This window comes from Schistocerca piceifrons, chromosome 3, assembly GCF_021461385.2.
Source record: "Schistocerca piceifrons isolate TAMUIC-IGC-003096 chromosome 3, iqSchPice1.1, whole genome shotgun sequence".
Lineage (NCBI taxonomy): Eukaryota > Metazoa > Arthropoda > Insecta > Orthoptera > Acrididae > Schistocerca > Schistocerca piceifrons.
In genome coordinates, this window is record NC_060140.1 from 836,061,103 (window position 1) to 836,083,839 (window position 22,737).

Below are 22,737 nucleotides of genomic sequence, written 5' to 3' on the forward strand. Positions count from 1 at the left end.
CATCTGATATTGTTTTTCCAACTGCCAATTCAAAATATGTGTAAACAGATTTTTTTTACATGTGAAATTAAAATTGTGAACTATTGGTCTGTGGCTAACATACTATTTTTCCCTTTTGATGTGACCACAGATAAGTTATCACGAGGTGGAGACTGTTCAGGGGGACACTAACTGGCTGTATGTTGACAAACCTCATGTAGTGGTGGAGTCTCTACTTCCCGGTCGAAACTATTCCATCACAGTGCAAGCAGTCTCTAATCAGTTAGAAAGCAATGGAACCAGCATCTATGCTGCCACTAGTAAGTATGTACAAGAATTTGCTATGGTTTACTGAGCTACAACTCTTTTGAGTGAAAATATTTTTCATGAAGCTGATGTGTAACAGTAACTTACCTTCAAACTTATGGTTGCATGTCCATGGTTTTTGACTTGTATCATATAAGAAACCAATTTTTATTTTATACACAACACCCATTTTTAGAGTTGGAACAAGCGATTCATGACAGTTTGCATTAGTAATTTTATGTGTAAGGCAGTAGTTAAATATCCCATTCCAAGGCCATTGTATGACACTAATTAAATGTTAGAAATGAGAGAAACGGCCAGTTTTACCTGAAATTTAAAAATATAGAATATTCCCAGGACCTTACTTCTATACTCGCAATCAGTAACAGATAGCTAAGTAAATATATAGCAAGTTGATCTGATCTTTGTATTGAAAATGTGTTGTGGATTTAGCTGCATTTATTTACAATGTTTACAATAAAAATTGACAGGACCCTCCGCACCCATCATTAAAGACCTGCTGCCCATGGAGAAAGGTTTGAACATTACTTGGAAATGTGATGTTCAGACTCGCCAGGACAAGTTTGAAGTGATATACAAGAGGAATGACACAGGTATGCCTTAGAAGTTAAAAGAAATGCTTTTGCAAAACTGGAACCTATTTCTGGTAGAATATGTCTCCTGATTCTGTTTGCAGCCTCAATAAAACTAAATTTTTATTATTGCAATACAAAAATGTCTAAATATACGTTTTGTCTTATTACTGTTTGATTAATCTAGTTTTTACTTGTCTTGATGGCAGCAGGAATATTTAATGATAGAATATTTTGATAGAAAATATATAATTGCTGTACAAAGTTCCTGCGAGTATATATTGTCAATCATTTGACAGTAGTATGACAGCTAGGCCTTTAAAAACATGCACTGCATTTGCTTTGAAAAGGCATCTAAACACAGATATGTTCAGCTAGACGGCCATTTACAATACAGAGGAAATTTAACTTAAAACCAGCAACCAGTCACAAACTTTGTTTTAAGTCTTTAACTAAAGATATATGTTAATTATTTTTGGGTTTGGAGAACTCAAATTTAGATTGTTTTTGCATGCCTATCAGTTGAAATATTGGACTGCAGTCTATTAGGCCCACACTGTTAAAATACTGTTGTACCAAGTATCACTAGGGAAGCATGTAAAAACTGTTAGTGGATGGATTTTAGAGACCTTAAACAAATCAAAGGGAGGCTATGAATGAAGACTTAAGATAATTACTATTATGTAGACAGTAGAAAACAAATACAAAGAAAAGTAGTACTGACAAAGGAGGACACATGACAGAATAACAACCCTTGAAGCCAGGGATGGAATGTAACAATTATGAGAAGGAAAGTTGCTGCTCACCATGTAGCAGAGATGCTGAATCACAGATAGGCACAACAAAAAGACTCTCACAATTGAAGTCGGGGATGCACATACCACAGGCCACATCCGAGGCGCATTTGATCTGATGGCAGCCCATCCTTCACCATTTGTTTTTGTAACTCTTTTTAATTTAATTTATTTATTTTTAAATCTTATGTTTGATTCCTTCCTGAAAAGGAGAGTGTGACCTTGTGGAACTTAGCATAATCCTTTTGAGCCCAGTCTGTCTGGCTTTAGGGCAGGGGGATTCCAATTCAAAGTTGTCATTATCTTTTGTCTAATCTCCCCAAATATCACAGCACTCTGTATTCTCATTTAAAGGAAGCTGGACATCATGAGGACTCAAAAATGAAAATTTTGCTTAAAATAAACAAATAAAATTCTGTGATCAATCCTGATTGTAGAGATATATACTTCATTTGTATTACCTCACCATTTTTGTGTTTAGATGCCTTTTCAAAGCAGATGCAGTACATGTTTTTTAAAGGCCTAGGTGTTATGCTACTGTCAAACACAAAGCCTTGCCTAAAAGTCCCACTATTCAATTTTGGTGCTGATATTTCCATAGCAACTCTTTTTCTTAATATCTTTGAAGAACATATAGACTCTACAGCAAGGAGGGATATATTGCAGTTGATCTTTTTGTCGATATAAGTATTTTACTTTAATTTGCTTGTTTTCACAATGCATTTGCATTGTAACCTTATTGTTATGATTGTTTTAGGCATATTTCAGCAATTTCCATTGCAATATGCAAAAACTATGTTGGAAATGGTATTAAAAATGAATAAATTAGTACACCACAGCAAAGAGAGGTTAGGCCTAAAAGTCGACCAGGCAGTGCTTCAAAATGCAAGTTAAAATGTCTTAGCAAAGATGAACAAGAATGTTGGCATTGTAAATAATAAAAATAATGGTTGTATTTTAATTAAACTAGTGCTATCTTTCACGATTGCTTTTGTCTACTGCTATATGTAAATCCTGTAACAGTGAAAAAATGTTTATGTTTAGTGAGGACACAAGTAAAAGAAGAAGCCAATCTAGCAAAATTGTAGTGGAATGCCAAGTATGCAAAACTACTAAGAGTACAATGACATCTCCTGTAACATGTAAAAATTTTATGAAATGGTATATTCCCCTTGCTATGCCATGGGGTGTATTTGAGAGGGTAGAAAAGCAGCCCAGATATTCTGTGCTATAATGGGTGTCCCACCTGAACCTGTTAAATTGGAGAGGTATTATCAATGCTCACATAATGCCCTAACAGAAGTCAATGAAGCATCTATGCTGATGGCAGCAAAAGAAACTGTAGATATTTGTCATTGTACTGATATTGTTGCCGATTGAACGGTTCCTGGCAGAGGGAAGACCATACATCTGTGAATGGAGTTGTGACAGTTACCTCTGTAGATAAAAGCAACATATAATTTTTGTATTAATTACTTGATGAAGGTCTCATTCAAGTGTTTATTAAAGTTTTTGTGTTATTACAAGCCAAAATACTTGAAAAAAATACAGTCCATGATGACCACGTTCCCTTGATTCATATTTCAGTATTGATCAGAATCAGGTGAAATGTTTGGATGGCAATGAACGGAGAATTCTATAAAAAGCAGCATTCTTGTAGTTGTAAAGCATTTCACACACAGTGGCCTGCAACTTTTATTGATGAATTGTATTTGTTTTGTTTTTTAACAGGACAAAGTGTGACAAAAGTAACAACTCTGTCATATGTTCTGCTGGAGGACCTGTACCCTGGAGCAGGCTATGAAGTGAAAGTATTTGCTATCAGTCATGGTCTACGAAGCGAGCCACATGAATACTTTCAGGCTGTGTGTAAGTATTTATTGAAATATAGCCTTTTAGCTGCAGCTTCCCCTGTGCACACGTATAGCACATATATCGCCCACATTTCCTCCTCTCCCCCTCTCTGTCCATCTTCTCCTCTCCATTTCTCTATCCATCTCAGCCTCCCCTTATGTTTTTGTCTCTCTCTTCCTCCTCATGTCTCTGCCCATTTCTTCCTCCTCTCCTCCATCTCCCTGATCATCTCTGTACCCTCCCCCCCCCCCCTTCCTGTTTCGTCTGTCCACTACCCCTGTCCATCTTCCACCTGCCTCTTACCCATTCCCCTCCCTCCTGTCTATTGCCCTTGCTTCCCTCGTTCTGACCATGTCCTCCTCTTTGTCTCTCTGACCATGTCCCCCCCCTCTCTCTCTCTATGTCCCCCCCCCCTTTTTGACCTCTGACCGCTTCTCCCTCCACGGGTAGGTTCTTAAGGCTGAAATATCTTTAACATTGTGGGTTCTAGTTGACATAATAATGTTTGGAGATTTGCCTGTCTTATTCTTGAATTTTATTTTTTGTCACACCATCTTTACAATTTCCACTTCTATAACACCACAAATTACATTGCTAGTGCCAGATATAAAAAAGCATCCATTTCCATCAGAAGCATGCCCACTACTACTACTACTACTAGTACTACTACTACTACTTTCCGTGGTACTAACCATATTCCAAAGAGTTCTCAAAACAAACGAGTTTACAAACTTTGTTAACAAAAGAAAAATCTTCAGCAAGTTATGTCATTATTTTGTAAATGAATCCAGAAATAAATTTAATAATAAGCATCAGATTGAGTGAATAATAATTGGAATTTTAAGTATTCCAGATATTTCATAATTTCAAATATTTCTTAAAGAAGAGTAATTTTAGCTGTACATATGGATTGTAAGAAATTAATTTCTTTTTATACATTTTAGCCTGAAATATAATACATCATATACAAAACCATATTAAATTCTTTTAGTGAAACAGCTGAGATAATTTTAACCTGTACAAGATTCGAAATTATTCCTGGTATCAGCTACTTCTATGGAAAAAAATGGCAATGCTAAAGAAGGGTGTCCCATTACACCCCTCTCTCATCACTTAGCTGTGCCCATCTGATGTCAGTGGTTTATCTGCTGTCAGGGGTTGAAAAACCCTTTTCACCCATATCTCCATTCCCTTGGGAGCTAGGAGATTCTAACCATCACATTGCTGATTCCCCAAGTAGTATGTGCCAAATTTGGTTGAAATTGATCCATTTGTTTAGGAGGGGATGCTGGACATACACACATGGTTAAAGTGTCACAATATTAGAGATGAATTTTGCTGTTGGAGATACATCATAATTTGATATATGCAAGTACTTACTTTCCAGTACCAATCCCTGCAGACAAAGTCACTAATACAGTCTTCTGTGGGAGCACATAGATAGCTGATTCAAAACCTGGAAGAGGAGGAAGTCACCAAGAGTTGACTGGCAAACAGAGAAGTCACAGTAGAAACATTTCGTGATCATTAGACTCTCCATCTGTGGCATGAATTACTTTCCAAACTTCTCGTAATGCTTCATGCCCTCGCTTTATGAAAACTTTGAAACAAGGAAGTAGCACACTGCTTGAATGGAAACATTAGCAAGGGCCACTCTTACTGTGCTGTGTGTCAGAATATTTTTTCCCCTTTCCTGTCATCACTGACTGCACTACTCTCAGATGGTTTACAAAGAAATGTTACGAATAGACGTGGATAAGAGAAAGCTTAAGAGCTAAAAGGCAGAATCTGTCCCTTGGGATATCCAAGTCAGCAGAGTTATAGTAGTTTACTTTTTTATTTTCCAGCACTTCATGGTGTTAACCAATGCCTGTGACGCGTACCTTAATAGCCCTTTATGTAAAATGTTAAGAGTGTAATGAATCTATTCGAATAGAAATCACATCAGTTCATGGTTCACAATTAGATTAGTATTTGTTTTCAGCTAGAAGAATCATAAGGTGCTAGGTAATATGCAGACATAAGATAATACAGAAGTGTAGCCCTATATTTTATTATTCTATGATGCCACCAAATGTTTTCAGACATTGACCTATAGTAAGGTAGATTATAGAGATTTTAGTAGTATGTAATTATGCCCATTAATACAGTTTTGTCAACAATAATTTTATAAGAATTAGAGATGTTTTATTTACTTTGTAACATGTGTAATGCTCAACTTTTTAGCATTCCTGATGATTTAGGACGTGAAAATTTTGTTCAGGTAGTAACATAATTTGGCCAAAACAGGCAGCTCTTGACAACATAATTATGAGTGGTGGTTTTGAAGAAATATGGTAAAATTTGTCTTTTCTTGTTTTTTCTAGTAAAAATGTCTAGTAAAAAGTCATAATTCTGAAGGAAGGCATCAGTTGACTAATATCGGCATTATCTGTGTACTATCTGATAATGATTACTTCATATGATTTGCTGCTAAAACTGTTGAAATTGCTTAGTGTCTGATATTGGGATAACCAACAATTTTTACTGATAGGAATTGTTAAACCCAACCACATTGTGTGTGCAACTAAACAGTTGATGCTGGTAGATAACTTGTCAATGTTTAAAATTCTGAGTTACACTTTGTGCAGGCCATAATACCCATCACCCAGTGGTGGAAGTCAACTGTGATAGACGTAGTTTTAGTTACTAGTCATAATCAGTAAGAAAGTGTTGGTTCACATTCTGCTGAATGTCCATTGTTTCAGAATCCTCCCCTGTGATTAAAAGTTGGCTTTCACACTCACTGTGATTATTAACAGAGCTTCAGTGTCAAGCATGTTGGATGTTCCCAGTGAGGATACTTTGATGTTTGCGTGATAGTCATGTGACCATTTATTAAAGTTTAAGAGTCCATTCTGTCATTCTGGATTTGTTCTCAGATGTGCCATCTTCACTGTTTAGTTTGCTATGATTTGATGCATGTCATAGCTCATAACATGTCTTTATGTTGAGAAATTTAGTAATTTTGTTATCTTTTAAATATTGTTGTCAAAATGTAACATGGAAATTGGGAAAAATGTACTGAAATTTGTGGAAATAAAACCAAAATTGACAATAAAATAAAATAATTTTTCCTCTGCCTGCTAAAGAATGAAACCTATGTCTAAGAAGGATAAACAATAAACAACATGGTTCTACATATAATCATTTTAGTGTATTCAGTATATTGCAACAATCTGGAACTTTTAATTGAGAATGTATTTCGTAACTTACAGATCCCTACCCACCTCAGAACTTAACCATTGAGCGGACAACAAGTAATTCAATTTTAGTTCGTTGGGATGCCCCGAAGAATACTTTATTTTCTGATTTTTTGATCAAGTAGGTAACAATTTTTTTATAATTAACAGATTACTGCTGTACATAATATTTGCATGTATGCAATAATTCTCAAATAATGATGATTATTATTGTTATTCTATGTAACATATATGCAAATGAGTATTTTGTCTGCGATGGTGTACTTGTAATTCTAAATAATTATCAACTCAGAGGCAACAGTACTTTTTAATAATGGTGTTCAGTATAGTTGTGTATATTTTATTCACAATATTTTGATGACACTTAGTCATATCCTTTAGTTCTGAGAATTGTGCTGTTATGTGTTCTCTCTGCCTGGACTTCAGTGCACAGCCTGTTTGGACTCGAGACAACGAGTACTAGTAATAGCGTAACTAGCAGCAGCTGAAGGAAATCGCGAAATATGTCGTCAAAATATTGTGCATTAAATGGAAGCAACTTGGCTGAACAACTGGGGGCACATCATTAATCAGTCACACTGAGAAAACCTTAGAGGGGTCACAATACATGTGAAGTTGTCTGGACATTAGTGAATACAAACTTTTATCAACATTATAACAAACATAATGAGGACAAGAGTCATGCAGAGTTGAAACAAAGTGTAACCTGTATAACTACATTAATGCAAAATAAATACACTGTAAGAATAGTATAAATGGCCTAATGCTTGCAACCTAATTTAATGTTTGTGACATGTTGAAACAACACAAATATAGTATTGAGTAAAACTGCACACAGAGGTAGCATTGTGGTCTTCGATGATACCAGGAAATTTGCATTTTATTATGGCAAAGTTGTGGGATCTTTGCAGACAAGTAGAGCACTTGCCAGCGAACGGGAAAGGTTCCAAGTTAGAGTCTCACTCCAGCACACAGTTTTAACCTGCCAGGTAGTTTCAAAATAGAAGCTGTTTGAAATATTGTAAAGAAAGAAACAGGAAGTAAAAAAACAGTTGAATGAAAATGTACAGTCAGAATTTACAGTCAATTAGCAACCTGAAGGATGTAGCTAATGTGTTTTAACAGCTATTTTCTGAATATAGCAGAAAGCTTAATGAGAAAAATGTCACCCACTCAAATGACATCAAAAACTGATTTGGCAGATAACACAACATTTCTCATAACTAATATTCAAGAATTACAGCAAGAAATCAAGCATCTAAAATCAAAACACTCACCAGGAGTAGATAAAATACCAGATTGTGTTGGGGAAAAAAAGTGTAGACTTAATCTTTGAACCACTGACTTACCTTGTATACCTGTCCTTCTCAACTTGTAACTTTCCAACATGCTTTATAAAGTTGCTAAAGTGCAATCACGGTACAAAAAGGAAGACTGGAAGAGGTGACAAACTGTAGACATGTTTCTCTAATGTCTGTATTTTTAAAAATTCTAGAGAAACTTTTTTAAGTAAAAGACTGTCTAATTGAATAAACAGATATTTATAACAGTAGAATCAAACATGGATTTAGGAAAAATCACTCAACCAAAGCAGCAACCTTTTCTTTTCTGTATGAAATGCTACAGAGGCTAGGTAGGAAGGAAAATACCCTGAGCGTGTTCCTAGACTTACCAAAGTATTTTATACAATCAGTCATGATGAATTACTTGGTAAGGTTCAGAATTAAGGTATTAGGGGAGCATCATATAATTGTATGAAATGTACCACCATGAAAGACAACAGATCATGAAAATAACACATGAGGTAAATGAGAAAGTCAGTACCCTTTAGTCAGATTTAAAAGTGATCAAACATGGAGTTCCCCTTGGTTTCATTTTCAGTCCAATCCTATTCTTACTACATGTAAATGATTTATAACAGTAGTAACAATAAAATATAACAATTTACAGATGACACCAGCATCTTAATTACAGAACATGCCAAAGAAACCATTGAAAACTTGCTTAAGGAAGGCCATTACAAAGAATATAGCAGTGTACTTCAATAATAACAGCTTTATTATAGATCTGGAAAAATCTGTTGCAATGTACATACTCACCACCCAGAATATGACACCAGCTAATCCACATACTGAAATAAATGGATAAACAATCAGAAAAACAGTGTGTACACAATTTCTGGGTATATGGATACAACAGAATATGAAATGGTATATAAAAACAAAGATGAGGTGACTTACCGAACGAAAGCGCTGGCAGGTCGATAGACACACAAACAAACACAAACATACACACAAAATTCAAGCTTTCGCAACAAACTGTTGCCTCATCAGGAAAGAGGGAAGGAGAGGGGAAGACGAAAGGAAGTGGGTTTTAAGGGAGAGGGTAAGGAGTCATTCCAATCCCGGGAGCGGAAAGACTTACCTTACGGGGAAAAAAGGACAGGTATTCACTCGCACACACGCACATATCCATCCACACATACAGACACAAGCAGACATATTTAAATATGTCTTCTTGTGTCTGTATGTGTGGATGGATATGTGCGTGTGTGCGAGTGAATACCTGTCCTTTTTTCCCCCTAAGGTAAGTCTTTCCGCTCCCGGGATTGGAATGACTCCTTACCCTCTCCCTTAAAACCCACTTCCTTTCGTCTTCCCCCCTCCTTCCCTCTTTCCTGATGAGGCAACAGTTTGTTGCGAAAGCTTGAATTTTGTGTGTATGTTTGTGTTTGTTTGTGTGTCTATCGACCTGCCAGCGCTTTCGTTCGGTAAGTCACCTCATCTTTGTTTTTATATATAATTTTTCCCACGTGGAATGTTTCCTTCTATTATATAGAATATGAAATGGGATACACATGCAGACATAAACAGAAAACGGAGCAAAATATCTTTTGCAATAAGAGTTCTGAGGAACAATATATAATATGATAATGCCAGGACCATATGTTCTGCTTAATATTGCTCAATACTGAAATGTGGTATAGTATTTTGGGGATATTGTGGAGTAAGTTTGAGATCATTTAGATTCCAGAAAATTTTTACTAGAGTAATGGAAGAGTTGTCCAAAGATATCGTGAAAGCCACTATTTAAGAAAAACAAAATGCTACCTCTTCCATGTCTTTACATGATAGAAAATGTATTTATTATAATAGAAAAATTAAGCAGTTTGCAGTCCATGAATCACCTATTAATGAATCCATACACAGCTACCAGACAAGACAAATTATGTGCATGTACAATAGACTAATACAGCATTATAGAGAAAGACATACTGCATCCTGGCATCAAACTGTATGATGAGTTACCAAAATCCACAAAAATAATAACGGATAGCAGCAGTTTCAAATCAGCAGTGAAGGATTACTTGATGAAGCACTGTTTCTGTACATTAAGGGAGTATCTAGAAAGGCAAAACTGCAGCAACAACTAAGATTGTTTTTGAAAAGTGTATAGAATAATAAAATATTGTGTAATATTATCTTTTTGCTAAACTGATGTGCATAAAATTTTTTTCAAATAATTTGTATAGTTATTAATAAATGGCCCAGATATCCTTTATACACTATATAGCCCTAGATTCACATGACCAGTAAATAATAAATAAATGCCTGCGATAGGCACAACAAAAAGATTCAGACAATTATAGCTTTCGGCCATTAAGGCCTGTGTCAGCAGTACACACACACACACACACACACACACACACACACACACACACAACTTGCACACACGTCTGCAGTCTCAGAGAACTGAAACCACACTGCCTTCTGTAGCAGTCATGTAAATTAATTATTAAAACTTGCTTACTTTTAGCTGTGAGAAAAGTATCTTGAAACTGCATGGATCTGTTCTGCTTCTTTCCCAATTTGATCTGCCACAACTCTAACATAAACGTACCATATAATCTTTGCATGAGTTTGTGAAGTATGCTATAGCACTCATTCTGTGTGCCTTTGATCCCATCCAGTCACTGCAGAGTCACAGGCTTCGAATTCTATCAAATCTTTCAACTTCACTGTCATCCTAATATCACACAATGGCTGCATTGGAGTGCTACTGAAATAATGGCTGTATGTGCAAAAGGGCATGTTGTGCTGTTGTTTGCCTGTCCTCACCATGCAATTAGATGTGCAAGAACTTGAGAAAACATCACACTATTTTCATGGACCTTGAACCTGTTTTGAAAGAGCTTGCTACTCCATCTAAACAGTGTAATCTCACTTGATTTCTTCTGAAAATACACAAACCTAACAATATTGACTGAAATATAGTTACAGGTAGCAGAGCAGCCATATTGTCATTAAACGTCTGTATACTATTACCCAGGTCCTTCTTACATTAAAGTTACTAAACTAGGGGTTGAGATCTACACTATCCACTATGCAATTTGCAAGTCACCACTGATGCCATACCTCTTCTTAAATGTCCCCCTTGTGTGCAGGGCAGGTGGGAAGTAACTAGGTATTGAAATTGATGTACAACTTTACAACTTTTATCTTTGCAGAGCTATTTATTTGAAATTAATACACTACTGGCCATTAAAATTGCTACACCAAGAAGAAATGCAGATGATAAATGGGTATTCATTGGACAAATATATTATACTTGAACTGACATGTGATTACATTTTCATGCAATTTGGGTGCATAGATCCTGGGAAATCAGTACCCAGAACAACCACTTCTGGCCGTAATAGTGGCCTTGATACGCCTGGGCATTGAGTCAAACAGAGCTTGGATTGTGTGTACAGGTACAGCTGCCTATGCAGCTTCAACACTATACCACAGTTCATCAAGAGTAGTGCCGGGCGTATTGTGACGAGCCAGTTGCTCAGCCACCATTGACCAGATGTTTTCAGTTGGTGAGAGATCTGAAGAATGTGCTGGCCAGGGCAGCAGTCAAACATTTTCTGTATCCAGAAAGGCCCGTACAGGACCTGCAACATGCGGTCGTGCATTATCCTGCTGAAATATAGGGTTTCGCAGGGATCGAATGAAGGGTAGAGCCACAGGTCGTAACACATCTGAAATGTAATGTCCACTGTTAAAAGTGCCGTCAATGCGAACAAGAGGTGGCCAAGACGTTGTAACCAATGGCAACCCATACCATAACGCCGGGTGATATGCCAGTATGGCGATAACGAATAGACGCTTCCAATGTGCGTTCATTGCGATGTCGCCAAACACAGATGCAACCATCATGATGCTGTAAACGGAACCTGGATTGAAACTTCCTGGCAGATTAAAACTGTTTGCTGGACCGAGATTCGAACTAGGGACCTTTGCCTTTCGCGGGCAAGTGCTCTACCAGCTGAGCTACCCAAGCACGACTCACGCCCCGTCCTCACAGCTTTACTTCTGCCAGTACCTCGTCTCCTACCTTCCAAACTTTACAGGAGGATGGGGTGTGAGTCGTGCTTGGGTAGCTCAGTTGCTAGAGCACTTGCCCGCAAAAGGCAAAGGTACCGAGTTCGAGTCTCGGTCCGGCACACAGTTTTAATCTGCCAGGAAGTTTCATATCAGCACACACTATGCTGCAGAGTGAAAACCTCATTCTGGAAACATCCCCCAGGCTGTGGCTAAGCCATGTCTCCGCAATATCCTTTCTTTCAGGAGCGCTAGTTCTACGAGGTTTGCAGGAGAGCTTCTGTAAAGTTTGGCAGGTAGGAGACGAGGTACTGCCAGAAGTAAAGCTGTGAGGACGAGGCATGAGTCATGCTTGTGTAGCTCAGTTGGTAGAGCACTTGCCCACGAAAGGCAAAGGTCTCGAGCTCGAGTCTCGGTCCGGCACACAGTTTTAATCTGCCAGGAAGTTTCATATCCTCACACACTCTGCTACAGAGTGAAAATCTCATTCTAGAACCTGGATTCATTCGAAAAAATGACGTTTTGCCATTTGTGCACCCAGGTTCGTCGTTGAGTACACCGTCACAGGCACTCCTGTCTGTGATTCAGCGTCAAGGGTAACCGCAGCCATGGTCTCCGAGCTGATAGTCCATGCTGCTGCAAACGTCATCGAACTGTTCGTGCAGATGGTTATTGTCTTCCTAACGTCCCCATCTGTTGACTCATGGATCGAGATGTTGCTGCACGATCCGTTACAGCCATGCAGATAAGATGTCTGTCATCTTGACTGCTAGTGATACGTGGCCATTGGGATCCAGCGCGGCGTTCCGTATTACCCTCCTGAACCCACCGATTGGATATTCTGCTAACAGTCATTGGATATCGAGCAACGTGAGCAGCAGTGTCGCGATACGATAAACCGCAATCGCAATAGGCTACAATCCGACCTTTATCAAAGTCAGAAACGTGATGGTACGCATTTCTCCTCCTTACATGAGGCATCACAACAACGTTTCACCAGGCAACGCTGGTCAGCTGCTGTTTGTGTATGATAAATCGGTTGGAAACTTTCCTCATGTCAGCATGTTGTAGCTGTCGCCAATGGCGCCAACCTTGTGTGAATGCTCTGAAAAGCTAATCATTTGCATATCACAGCATCATCTTCCTGTCGGTTAAATTTCGTGTCTGTAGCACGTCATCTTCGTGGTGTAGCAATTTTAATGGCCAGTAGTGTACTATATGTACACTGTTATATGAAAATATGATTGCATATTTTCCATTAAATTACCCTGTAGGCACCTGTGGTGTCAACCAGTCTCCTCAAATGACCTGGAATGGAATTCACAACTTTCCGGAGGAAGTTGTGTGGGATGTTGGTAAGAACTTCCTGAATCTGTGCTTCCAATTTGTCCAATGTGCGAGGTTTCATCTGGTACACTTCCTCTTTTGTCGGGACCCATAAAAAAAAGTCACAGGGTGTCGGGTGTGGACTTCTTGCAGGGCGATCATGAGGTCCACATCTCCTCAGCTAACATCTTGGAAACTTATCATCCAACCAGTTCCACACAACATTTGCAAAGTAAGGCAGTGTGACATCTTGCATGAAGATAATATTGTCAGTATTTTCCCATTCTGATACCTTGGGCCAAATGTGATATTGACACATTTGAAGGTAATGTTCTCCATTAATTGTGTTACGCAGGAGACATGGGCCAATGACATTTGTAGACGTTACTCCACACCACGCGGTCACTTTTGGACGAGAATGCATCTTTTCCATTTTAATTCCAGGACTGTGACAGTTGTGCCGATTGTCGAAACCTCCCACATGGAATAGAATCTCGTCACTCCAGAGGATGATGTGAAACAGTTGAGGCCAATCTTCGTGCAAACCCAGCATCAATTCCCCATACTCTATTATGCTATCACGGTCTTCTGGTGTTAACTGCTGCACATAATGTGGTTTCCACACTCGCAAGTTTAATTCTCTATGCAACACCTGACGCACAGTGTGCCTTGTGAGTCTGCTTTCACGAGCTACCTGGCATGTTGATTTCCATGGGCTATTACTGAACATCTTATGCCCAGTTGCCTTATTCTCAGATCACCGAGACATGGATGGATGACCTGTTTTTGCTGCATCCTTTACTGAACCTGTGGTCATTAGCTTCATGTGACAGTTCTTTATTGTCTCTGAATGAATTGTGGCATTCCTTCTCTTCACCAAATTCCACCATCTGTGCACAAGGATGATTGAATTCCATATCTCATAACACAAAGCAGTCTGTGCTTATTCTCTGACTGTAAAGTGATCGGCCATCTTTGTTGTTGATGAGTTTACCACCTCTCACACCCACTGTGGGTACTATGCGGCACGAAAAATCATTATCTTTTTTAATGTTCTGCATGTTTGTGCTGTTTCCAGTATTATTCCATCAAACATAGAAACTTGATAGCCATTTAATGAAACCTAGATACTTACTGCTCACCCTGCAAATAGACTATCTGCTGCTGTTTTTTCTGAAGACTTTCTGATCTAGTGCCCACCTGAAAAATAAATCTATTGACTCATTCCTCGTAACCTAAACCAGTTCCATACTCACCAAAAACCAAAACACAGTTGAGCAGATGACACAAAAAGGTGTGAACCACAACTGTGGGAACCATGATATATTCCTCTGCAACCACCAATTCACTTCTTGCTTACAGAAAGCTTCCCTGGAGTTGAGACACTGCCAGCACCTTGTTTGATTCTTATGTTATGACAGTATTTTCACAATATGTAGCTTGAATGAAGTTGCATTGTTGAACCTCTAGGAAATTCATTTTTGTTGCTAAGTATCCTGATACTTTCCCAAATCTGTGACCTTCATCAGTGTTAGTCTCCATTCCAGTAATAGGCTGCTCAGTACTTCTGCTCTAGTTAAACAGCTGAAAACTATCAGTATTTGTGTGTTCAAGTCCTTATTCTTAAACCAACTTCACACTCTATTTTAAATTTCCTGTGCTGTTGCAGACAGCCTCTGACCCACTTGACCATATTTTGAGATGGAATGCACGTCTTATGCCATAGTGCTATCCTGGACTGGAATCCATAAACTTCCCTGCCATGTTTACAGATTTCCATTGAGCCAACTAATCTCCCAAGTCCAACTAGAGTAGGTTTCTGTTGTACTACTAACTTTTGCAAAATCCTTGCCGAAATTACAATGGCATCTCAATCCCTTTGACTTACATATGGCTCATATCAGTATGATTGTGCCACTGTATAACTTGCTGTATACAGTCTATTTTACTACTTGTCCCAGCCCTGTCACATGCAGTAGTAATATCTAATTCATCGGAGGAAGAGCCACTTTGTGGATAACTTGTGCTATATACTAGCTGACTAACAATCACAATTTAGATTTTTTGCTAGCATGATGGCTACTAAACTATTCTATGCTACCTAATAGCTGTGCTACTGTTGCATGGTTTCTTGTGTAACATTTAGATTCTCCATTGTCTTTTCAGGTGGCACTCACTATACAGCATGTGCTCAATTTGGATTGCCCACTTGGTCTCTGTTTACACTAATTGATTCTGTTGTTATTTTTCTTCTTTTGAACTCTTTCTCTTTTTGAACTCTGTATATCCTCAGTTGCCCGAAACGTTATGACCACATGCTTGATATTGTATTGGTCCACCTTTAGGTGCATTACAACAATGACTGTGCCTGAGACGGACTTAATAAGGCCTTGGTAGATTTATACATGTAAGTGGCACCCGAAGCCTCCTCACATGCTATGCAATTCCCTTAAATTACAGGTTGGTGCTTTGTGGGCACAGAGCTGGTGCCCAATAGTGTCTCAGATGTGTTCCATTGAGTTCGGAATAGGCAAATTTGGTGAATTTGGTGGCCAAGACATCAGTGAGTTCACTGTTGTACTCCTCAATCCACTGACACATGATTGTGATCTTGTGACTTGGACAGTTATTCTTCTGGAAGATGCCGTTGCCTTCAGGGAAGACATCAAGCATGAAGGGATGCTGGTGGTCCACAATAAAGTTCACCTATTTCACAGCTGTCATAGTGCCTTCGATTACTACCACATGTTTCATCGAAGTCCAGGCAAATGTCTCTCATAGCAAAATACTGCCCCACACCTCTCCCCCACTGGTCTGCTTCCATGGTGTGGTGTATCTTTTGAGCAGTCATTCACCTGGATGGTTATGTGTGTGGACAGGAATCATTGACTTGGTGTAACAAGAAACATTGTTAATCTGATTAGGTGACACATTTCTGTTGATCCACAGTCAAATTTCATTGACCCCATGCCCGCTGCCATTGTAATTGATGATGATGTTGGTTCAGCATGGGAACACACTGGGGTCATCTGCTGCAGAAATCACATTCAGCAGTGTGTGTGCTGAAACACTTATGGCTGCAACAGCATTTACTCTGTTATCAGGTCTGCCACAAATCACTGTCTGTGCTGCTTTTGCTTTATGGAGCTAGCCTTCGACACCCACGTTCTTTGATGAGTAGTAGGCATCTAACAACTTCTCATCTACTTGTGGACTCACGTCCTACAACTACTTTCCATAAATGCTCATGACAGTAGCACACGAACAGTTGATCAGGTTCACAGTTTCTGAGATGGTTGTTTGCAGACATCAGGGCAAAACAGTCTGCCCTTTGTCAAAGTCGTGTCAATGTATTTCCCCATTTGAGGCCAGTATTGTTGTTAGAATGACACCCCATTCATCTCTGTTCCACTTATATACATTCCTTACAGAGTAACACGGCTACACCACCATCAGATGGCACTCAGTATCGAGATGGGCTCTGATCATAATGTTTTAGCTCGTCAGTCTATATGGGAAGGACAAACTGAGGATACTGCTGATTCATTGACTACCCTATTTGCACTTTCTGCACCTTCTTCGGTTTTCATGTGGTGTCTATTGCTTGCTTGCATTTCATTTTTGATCTATCTTTCATGTTTCCTTTTGTATCTCAGCTGACCTTGTCATCCTAGTTTACTTTCCTAAAAAACTCCAGGGTAAAACTTGCTGGCTTTCAGGATCAATCCTTTCTCGAGCTAGTGTACATGTAGGGGCACATAGGGTTGTTTTGTGTGTGTGTGTGTGTGTGTGTGTGTGTGTGTGTGTGTGTGTGTGTCCGTCCATCCTTTAACTCAAGAAAGGATTGATTCTGAAAGCTAGCAAGTTTTCTCTCTCTTTCATCTCTGCCTGATGATGACTCACCACTTTTGCTATTCAGTGTGCTGTCTCATTTACTCCTAAATTACTTACAGTTTTTTCTCTGTCACTGAATGTGTATGATTAACACGAAAACATATTTTCTGATTTTGCATGAAGTGCACAAGTGTACGAAGATGCTTTCCATACAAAAATGAGAATATAATAACTGTTTGTGTTGAAATGCATCTTGAATATTGTTTGTACATTGTAAACAGGTATCGCACAGAGGATGAAACATCTTGGGTTAAACTGCCACTTTTACAAGTACCTGAAGCTGAAATTGCTGATATGACACCTGGTGAGAAGTATATAATTCAGGTAACAACTGTCAGCTACGGTGTAGAAAGTAATAAACCACAAGAAGTCAACAACACAGTCCGTGAGTATTCAAAATTTGCAAAATATCACATTAAAAGAGGAATTTGAATACATTTGATAACCTGTAGCAACTATTTTCTTTTGCATTAGGACCCAACCCTGTAACAGCCATAGCAGTCCTAGTTGACTCATCTAATGTGACTCTCGAATGGCCTCGACCAGAGGGCCGTATTGAGTATTATGTTATCAAATGGCGTGCAGAAGATGACCCAGACACTGCTGAACAGACACGTAATTTGACAGAACAGAATGTTCATGGCTTGTCACTTGGTTCCAAACCACCACTTGTGAGGATGCTCATAGGTGATCTCATGCCAGGCCTGAAGTACTTCTTCCAGATTCATACAGTTTCACATGGAATGAAGAGTGATAATACAACTCTTTCCAAGCGAACCAGTAAGTTTTGTGTTTATCAGAAATTTTGATTTTAATAGCTACTTATTTAATACTATTATTGTTTAAAATTTTTGGAATTAAATTAGTGAGTTTCCTTTGTTCTATGTGTATGCTTGTATATTGTGCCCGCATTGAAAGGCCGCAACTCTTAGTGACCACAACTACAGGGAAACAACCTTATTTTTATTAATGAATAGCTTATTTTTTCCCTATTTTCTGTTCTAAAACAATTTTCATATACACATTTGTTATGTGTTGCAAGAAAGACTGTTTAATATATCTTACAGAACTGGCTCAAAATAACAGTGGGAGGAGAGGTTTGAATGTGGATAAAAAATATATCTGTCAAAACTGTTCTATCATTTTCCCAGTCATGGAATTTAAAAAATCCGTTATTGCCTTTGTATGGGTATTAAGCAGCTACTAAAACAAAGTTTTGCATACTGACCAAGGACAAAAGATGTATGAGAAGTCCAAGGAAAGGGTGTGTGAGTGGATAGATGGATGAACGGACTGGAATTGGTCCTACAAGACCACCCCATGAAGCAGACGGTGATTGTGGTGGTGGTGACGGCAGTGGTGGTGGTGATGAGGAGGATATCCATTACATTTTTTCTAAGTCTGAACTTTTTCTTTTTGGAAATATTTTGGTCATTTTTCTTTCAGTTTTATGTATTTTATTGGTAAAAAGTCACTCTCACATTTTATTGAGTCTGTACATATTTCGGAGAAAATGCTCCATCTTCAGAGGCCAAAATTTCATTTGAAGCTGTCTGTTGTCACATGATGAAGCAGCCTTATCTGAAGTTGGTTGGATTGAGAAATAATTGAAAATTATACATAAAACTTCTTTATAGGACCAATAAAAAGTCAAAGGACAAGATATTTGATTATGAAGTTAATATGCACTACACCCAGATGAAGACCAATAACATATGATATAAATAATACAATTGTTCACCATATTTTGTAAAAGATGCAACAAAAGTAAATGTGTAGGAGAAAAAGCAAAGTATTCAGAAAAAGAGAAAAAATACAAAGTACAAAACAAGGGAAGGTAGAGGTAATTAATCATAGATTTGTCTCAGGTAACCAGACCTTTATGTCAGTTGTTCTACATAATAAAAAGAACCGGATATTATGTTCAGGTAGTCACATATTTCTCAAACTTTTTTACAGTAAATAGTTCAACATGCTTTACATTTGTGCAGTTTTCTAGAACATAATCACTATAGAATTTATTTCCTCTGAAGTCTTGGGGTACTCTGTCCCTCTTGTTCCTTACATCTTTCACATAAATTCTGTCTCTTCTCCCTTTCTTTATCCATTACATTGTTATATATATTTTATTATTTGCTTGCATTTCTTATATTTATCCTGCAATCTACACCATCTGCTTCTTTTGCTCCTTCTCTTTCTCAAATTGATTGTAGATGTACGTTCATGACATCCATTCATTATTTTTCACGTCTTTAGATTTCCATTTCTCATTCTCAACTTTCACTTCACTAAATTACTTCCCTACTACTTTGAGCTGTCAGCTTTGTGTGCTCAAATAGCTGGCTTCTCTCTCCACCCAATTTCTTTCCACACAGTTTTTATTACTTATACTATCTGTATGTTTTTTTGAAACCACTGTATTACTACATTTATATGCCCAGTTTTATGATCTGATTCTGGAGTTACTTTCAATAAAAACTGTATGTATAGTGTGTTAACTTCATTTGCGGATCAGCTTCTTAGTCCGAAATCGGTAAAAGTTAGCAGATGTCGTAAGGCTTTGGCCATTAGTCACTTGTTTTTGGCTGCAGCCAATTTTAGCTAACTGCCAGTACTGTATGAGGCAGTCATTGTAGACAACTGTGCTGTACTTCATTTTATTTCATATATTTTCTTTCATGGTGCACTTAGGACCTTTATTGGACATGTCTATACATAAGACAATTTCAGTTAGGATTTCAAATGATATTTAAGTGACCTTTACCTTCATGCACGACTTCTGCTTTTGAAGGAGCGTAAACTAGACATTAAGGTAACCATACTGTAGGTGGCAATGTCCCCCCCCCCCCCCCCCCCCCCAGCCCAAAAAAAAAAAAAATCTCTGGCTTCGGCCAATGTACAGTTGTAAGTACACTCAGTGGTAAGTGAGTACTGTAAAAAGAAATGAACAAGAAGAAGAAACAACCGTTTCATAATGTTAGGAGAGAGATGCTGTGGAGGGTGAAAAGTACAAAAGCAATTAAAATCCACAGGACATGCAATGTGAAATTCAAGATTTCAGCTAGGGAATATCTTCTACTGTTAGGTTCATTAAGTAAATTTGAATCAATCATGCAGAAGTTGTAACAACTCTTGCTTCTGTCTTTTGTTGTAGAATTTAATAACAATATTATTTTTACAGTGCCCTTAATACAATCAGAAGTTGTGCCAGTACTGGAGGCCACAGCAACAGATTCGATGACACTTCGCTACACTCCTACACCTCAGTCTGTTTCACATTTTGATCACTACCGTTTTGAGCTTTCGGATCCAAGCATTCCACCTATTGAAAAGGCAGCCAATGACACAGAAACAAAGGTCACCTTCACAGGCCTTGTACCAGGAAAGCTGTACAACATTACTGTTTGGACTGTGTCAGATGGTATCTTCAGTCAACCACAACTTCGACAGGACCGCCTATGTAAGTTTCATGAATTTCTTAGATTGAAACTAATGATATATTTAAACTTTGTTTCTTATAATGTCTAATAAACACTAAACATAACTACTCAGTGTTTAATTCAGAGGTTAAGCATTTCATAAGCACATAACAAATTTTGAACTTCTTATTAAAATTGCAGAGAATGTCCTTCCTCAGAACTAAGAAACGAATCTATACATGCACAGATAATTACATTATCCTGGTGCTGCAGTTTGACTGTGGTTGTTGGTTGTGTTAGGTGGGCTGGATGAGAAAAGGAAGGAAGAGGGGAGGCCAAGGTTGGAGTTGTGAGTAGGGATAATAGTGCAAGGGAGCTGAATAGGGAGGTGACGCCAATGGTGACTTTAGTAAAGATACCTCACAAAGTATTATTGATCAGCATCAGACAACTATCATTAGAATTTTTCATGAAAGAACAAAAATTTAACAATGAAGTATGCATTCAGTTTTTTTTCTGTTTAGTTGACTTTCTGCATCCATTTATTCAGTTTGATAATAGGTATAAGCCTTGCTCTGTCAACAAAGAACAGGGACAAAGGACAAACTGGGAGCAAACTTCAGCATGATTCATAGGTATACTTACAAGGTGAACGCCCAGACAGGGATGGAAGCTCTGTCTTTCTGTTTACCATAAGAGTCACCTTATTATTAATTGATCAGTAGGGGAAACATCTTCTGGAGCTAAAAATTGGCCAGAGTAGATCCTTGAAATAGAAAGGTAGGCATTAACACTTTCGTTCTGTGTTCAAGGAAATATGACTGTAGCAAGGGGGATTAAATATATCTGAAAATAATGGACATGTTGTAATGCGATACAAGTGACAGAAACCTACATACGAAGTAAGTGTTGTTGGTAATGAATGTAAAATGTAGCTTTTATGTCATAATGATTTAATTGGTACTTCCCATGGTGATAAAACTAAGAAGTTCATCTATTCATAATAGGATGTTATGTGGATAAGAAATTGCTATTTATTATCGAGAGCTTAGAGTGGATAGATAAGAGGAACTAAATATTTCATTTAGACAAATTTTAGGGTCAAAAGATGTGTTTGAATAATTCTTGACTACAGCATGGTGAATGAAAGCAGATCTGTATGGCTTTGCTGTTGATTCATCTGTTACTTTGATTCATCTGTTACTCTTAGTGTGTCTAGCTTCTACAGTATGTTTAATAAATAGGCAATGTAGTTTCCATTAAACATGACACATGTTATAAGTAAAATTTGGAAGGAAGAGTGACTTCCAGAAGAATGGACGACAGCACTGTACACAAAAAGGGAGATGTAGTGGAGTCTAGGAAATACAGTGGAATATCATTAATACCAATGACCTATAATATATTCTCAAAAGCTTGCAGAACAGAGTGAAAAGTGACTAAATCCATATCGTATTTACTCGAATCTAAGCCGCACCTGATAAATGAGACTCTAAATCAAGGAAAAAAAAATTTCCCGAATCTAAGCCGCACCAGAAATTTGAGACTCGAATTTCAAGTTGGGAGAAAAGTTTTAGGCTGCACCTCCAAATCGAAACAAAGTTGGTCCATTATAATAAGAGACATAATTTAGGTTGAATGAGTGACGATACAGCTACAGTAGTTTGGTTCGAGTCATAAGCTTAGCAGTTGAGCTTTACCAGGTAGCCATTGCTATGCGTCAGGCGCTCCGTCCGTATTTATATGGGTACCCTTCCTTTTTCCATGAATTGTTTGTCGCTTTCTGATAAAGAATGTTTATGCCGGCCCGTCGCCGCTCGCCGCATGGCTTGCTTTTGTGCACGCTACCGCCACTTACAATTAAAAAAATAAATAAATAAATAAAAAACATAAAAAAGAGGAATCGTCTCAATAGCGGAACAATGGCAAGAGACTGCTATTTGTTGTTACTTACACCTGCT

General features: G+C 38.1%; 1 protein-coding gene across 1 annotated transcript in view; it reads left to right on the forward strand.

Moving 5' to 3' along the window:
- The window catches only part of LOC124789875 (tyrosine-protein phosphatase 10D-like), a 361,743-nt gene that overhangs the window by 251,668 nt on the left and 87,338 nt on the right, over window positions 1–22,737 (forward strand). Inside the window, 7 exon segments of the mRNA XM_047257389.1 lie at window positions 131–299; window positions 777–899; window positions 3,404–3,541; window positions 6,784–6,889; window positions 17,579–17,742; window positions 17,832–18,137; window positions 20,539–20,817. Coding sequence (XP_047113345.1) covers window positions 131–299; window positions 777–899; window positions 3,404–3,541; window positions 6,784–6,889; window positions 17,579–17,742; window positions 17,832–18,137; window positions 20,539–20,817 — 1,285 coding nt within the window.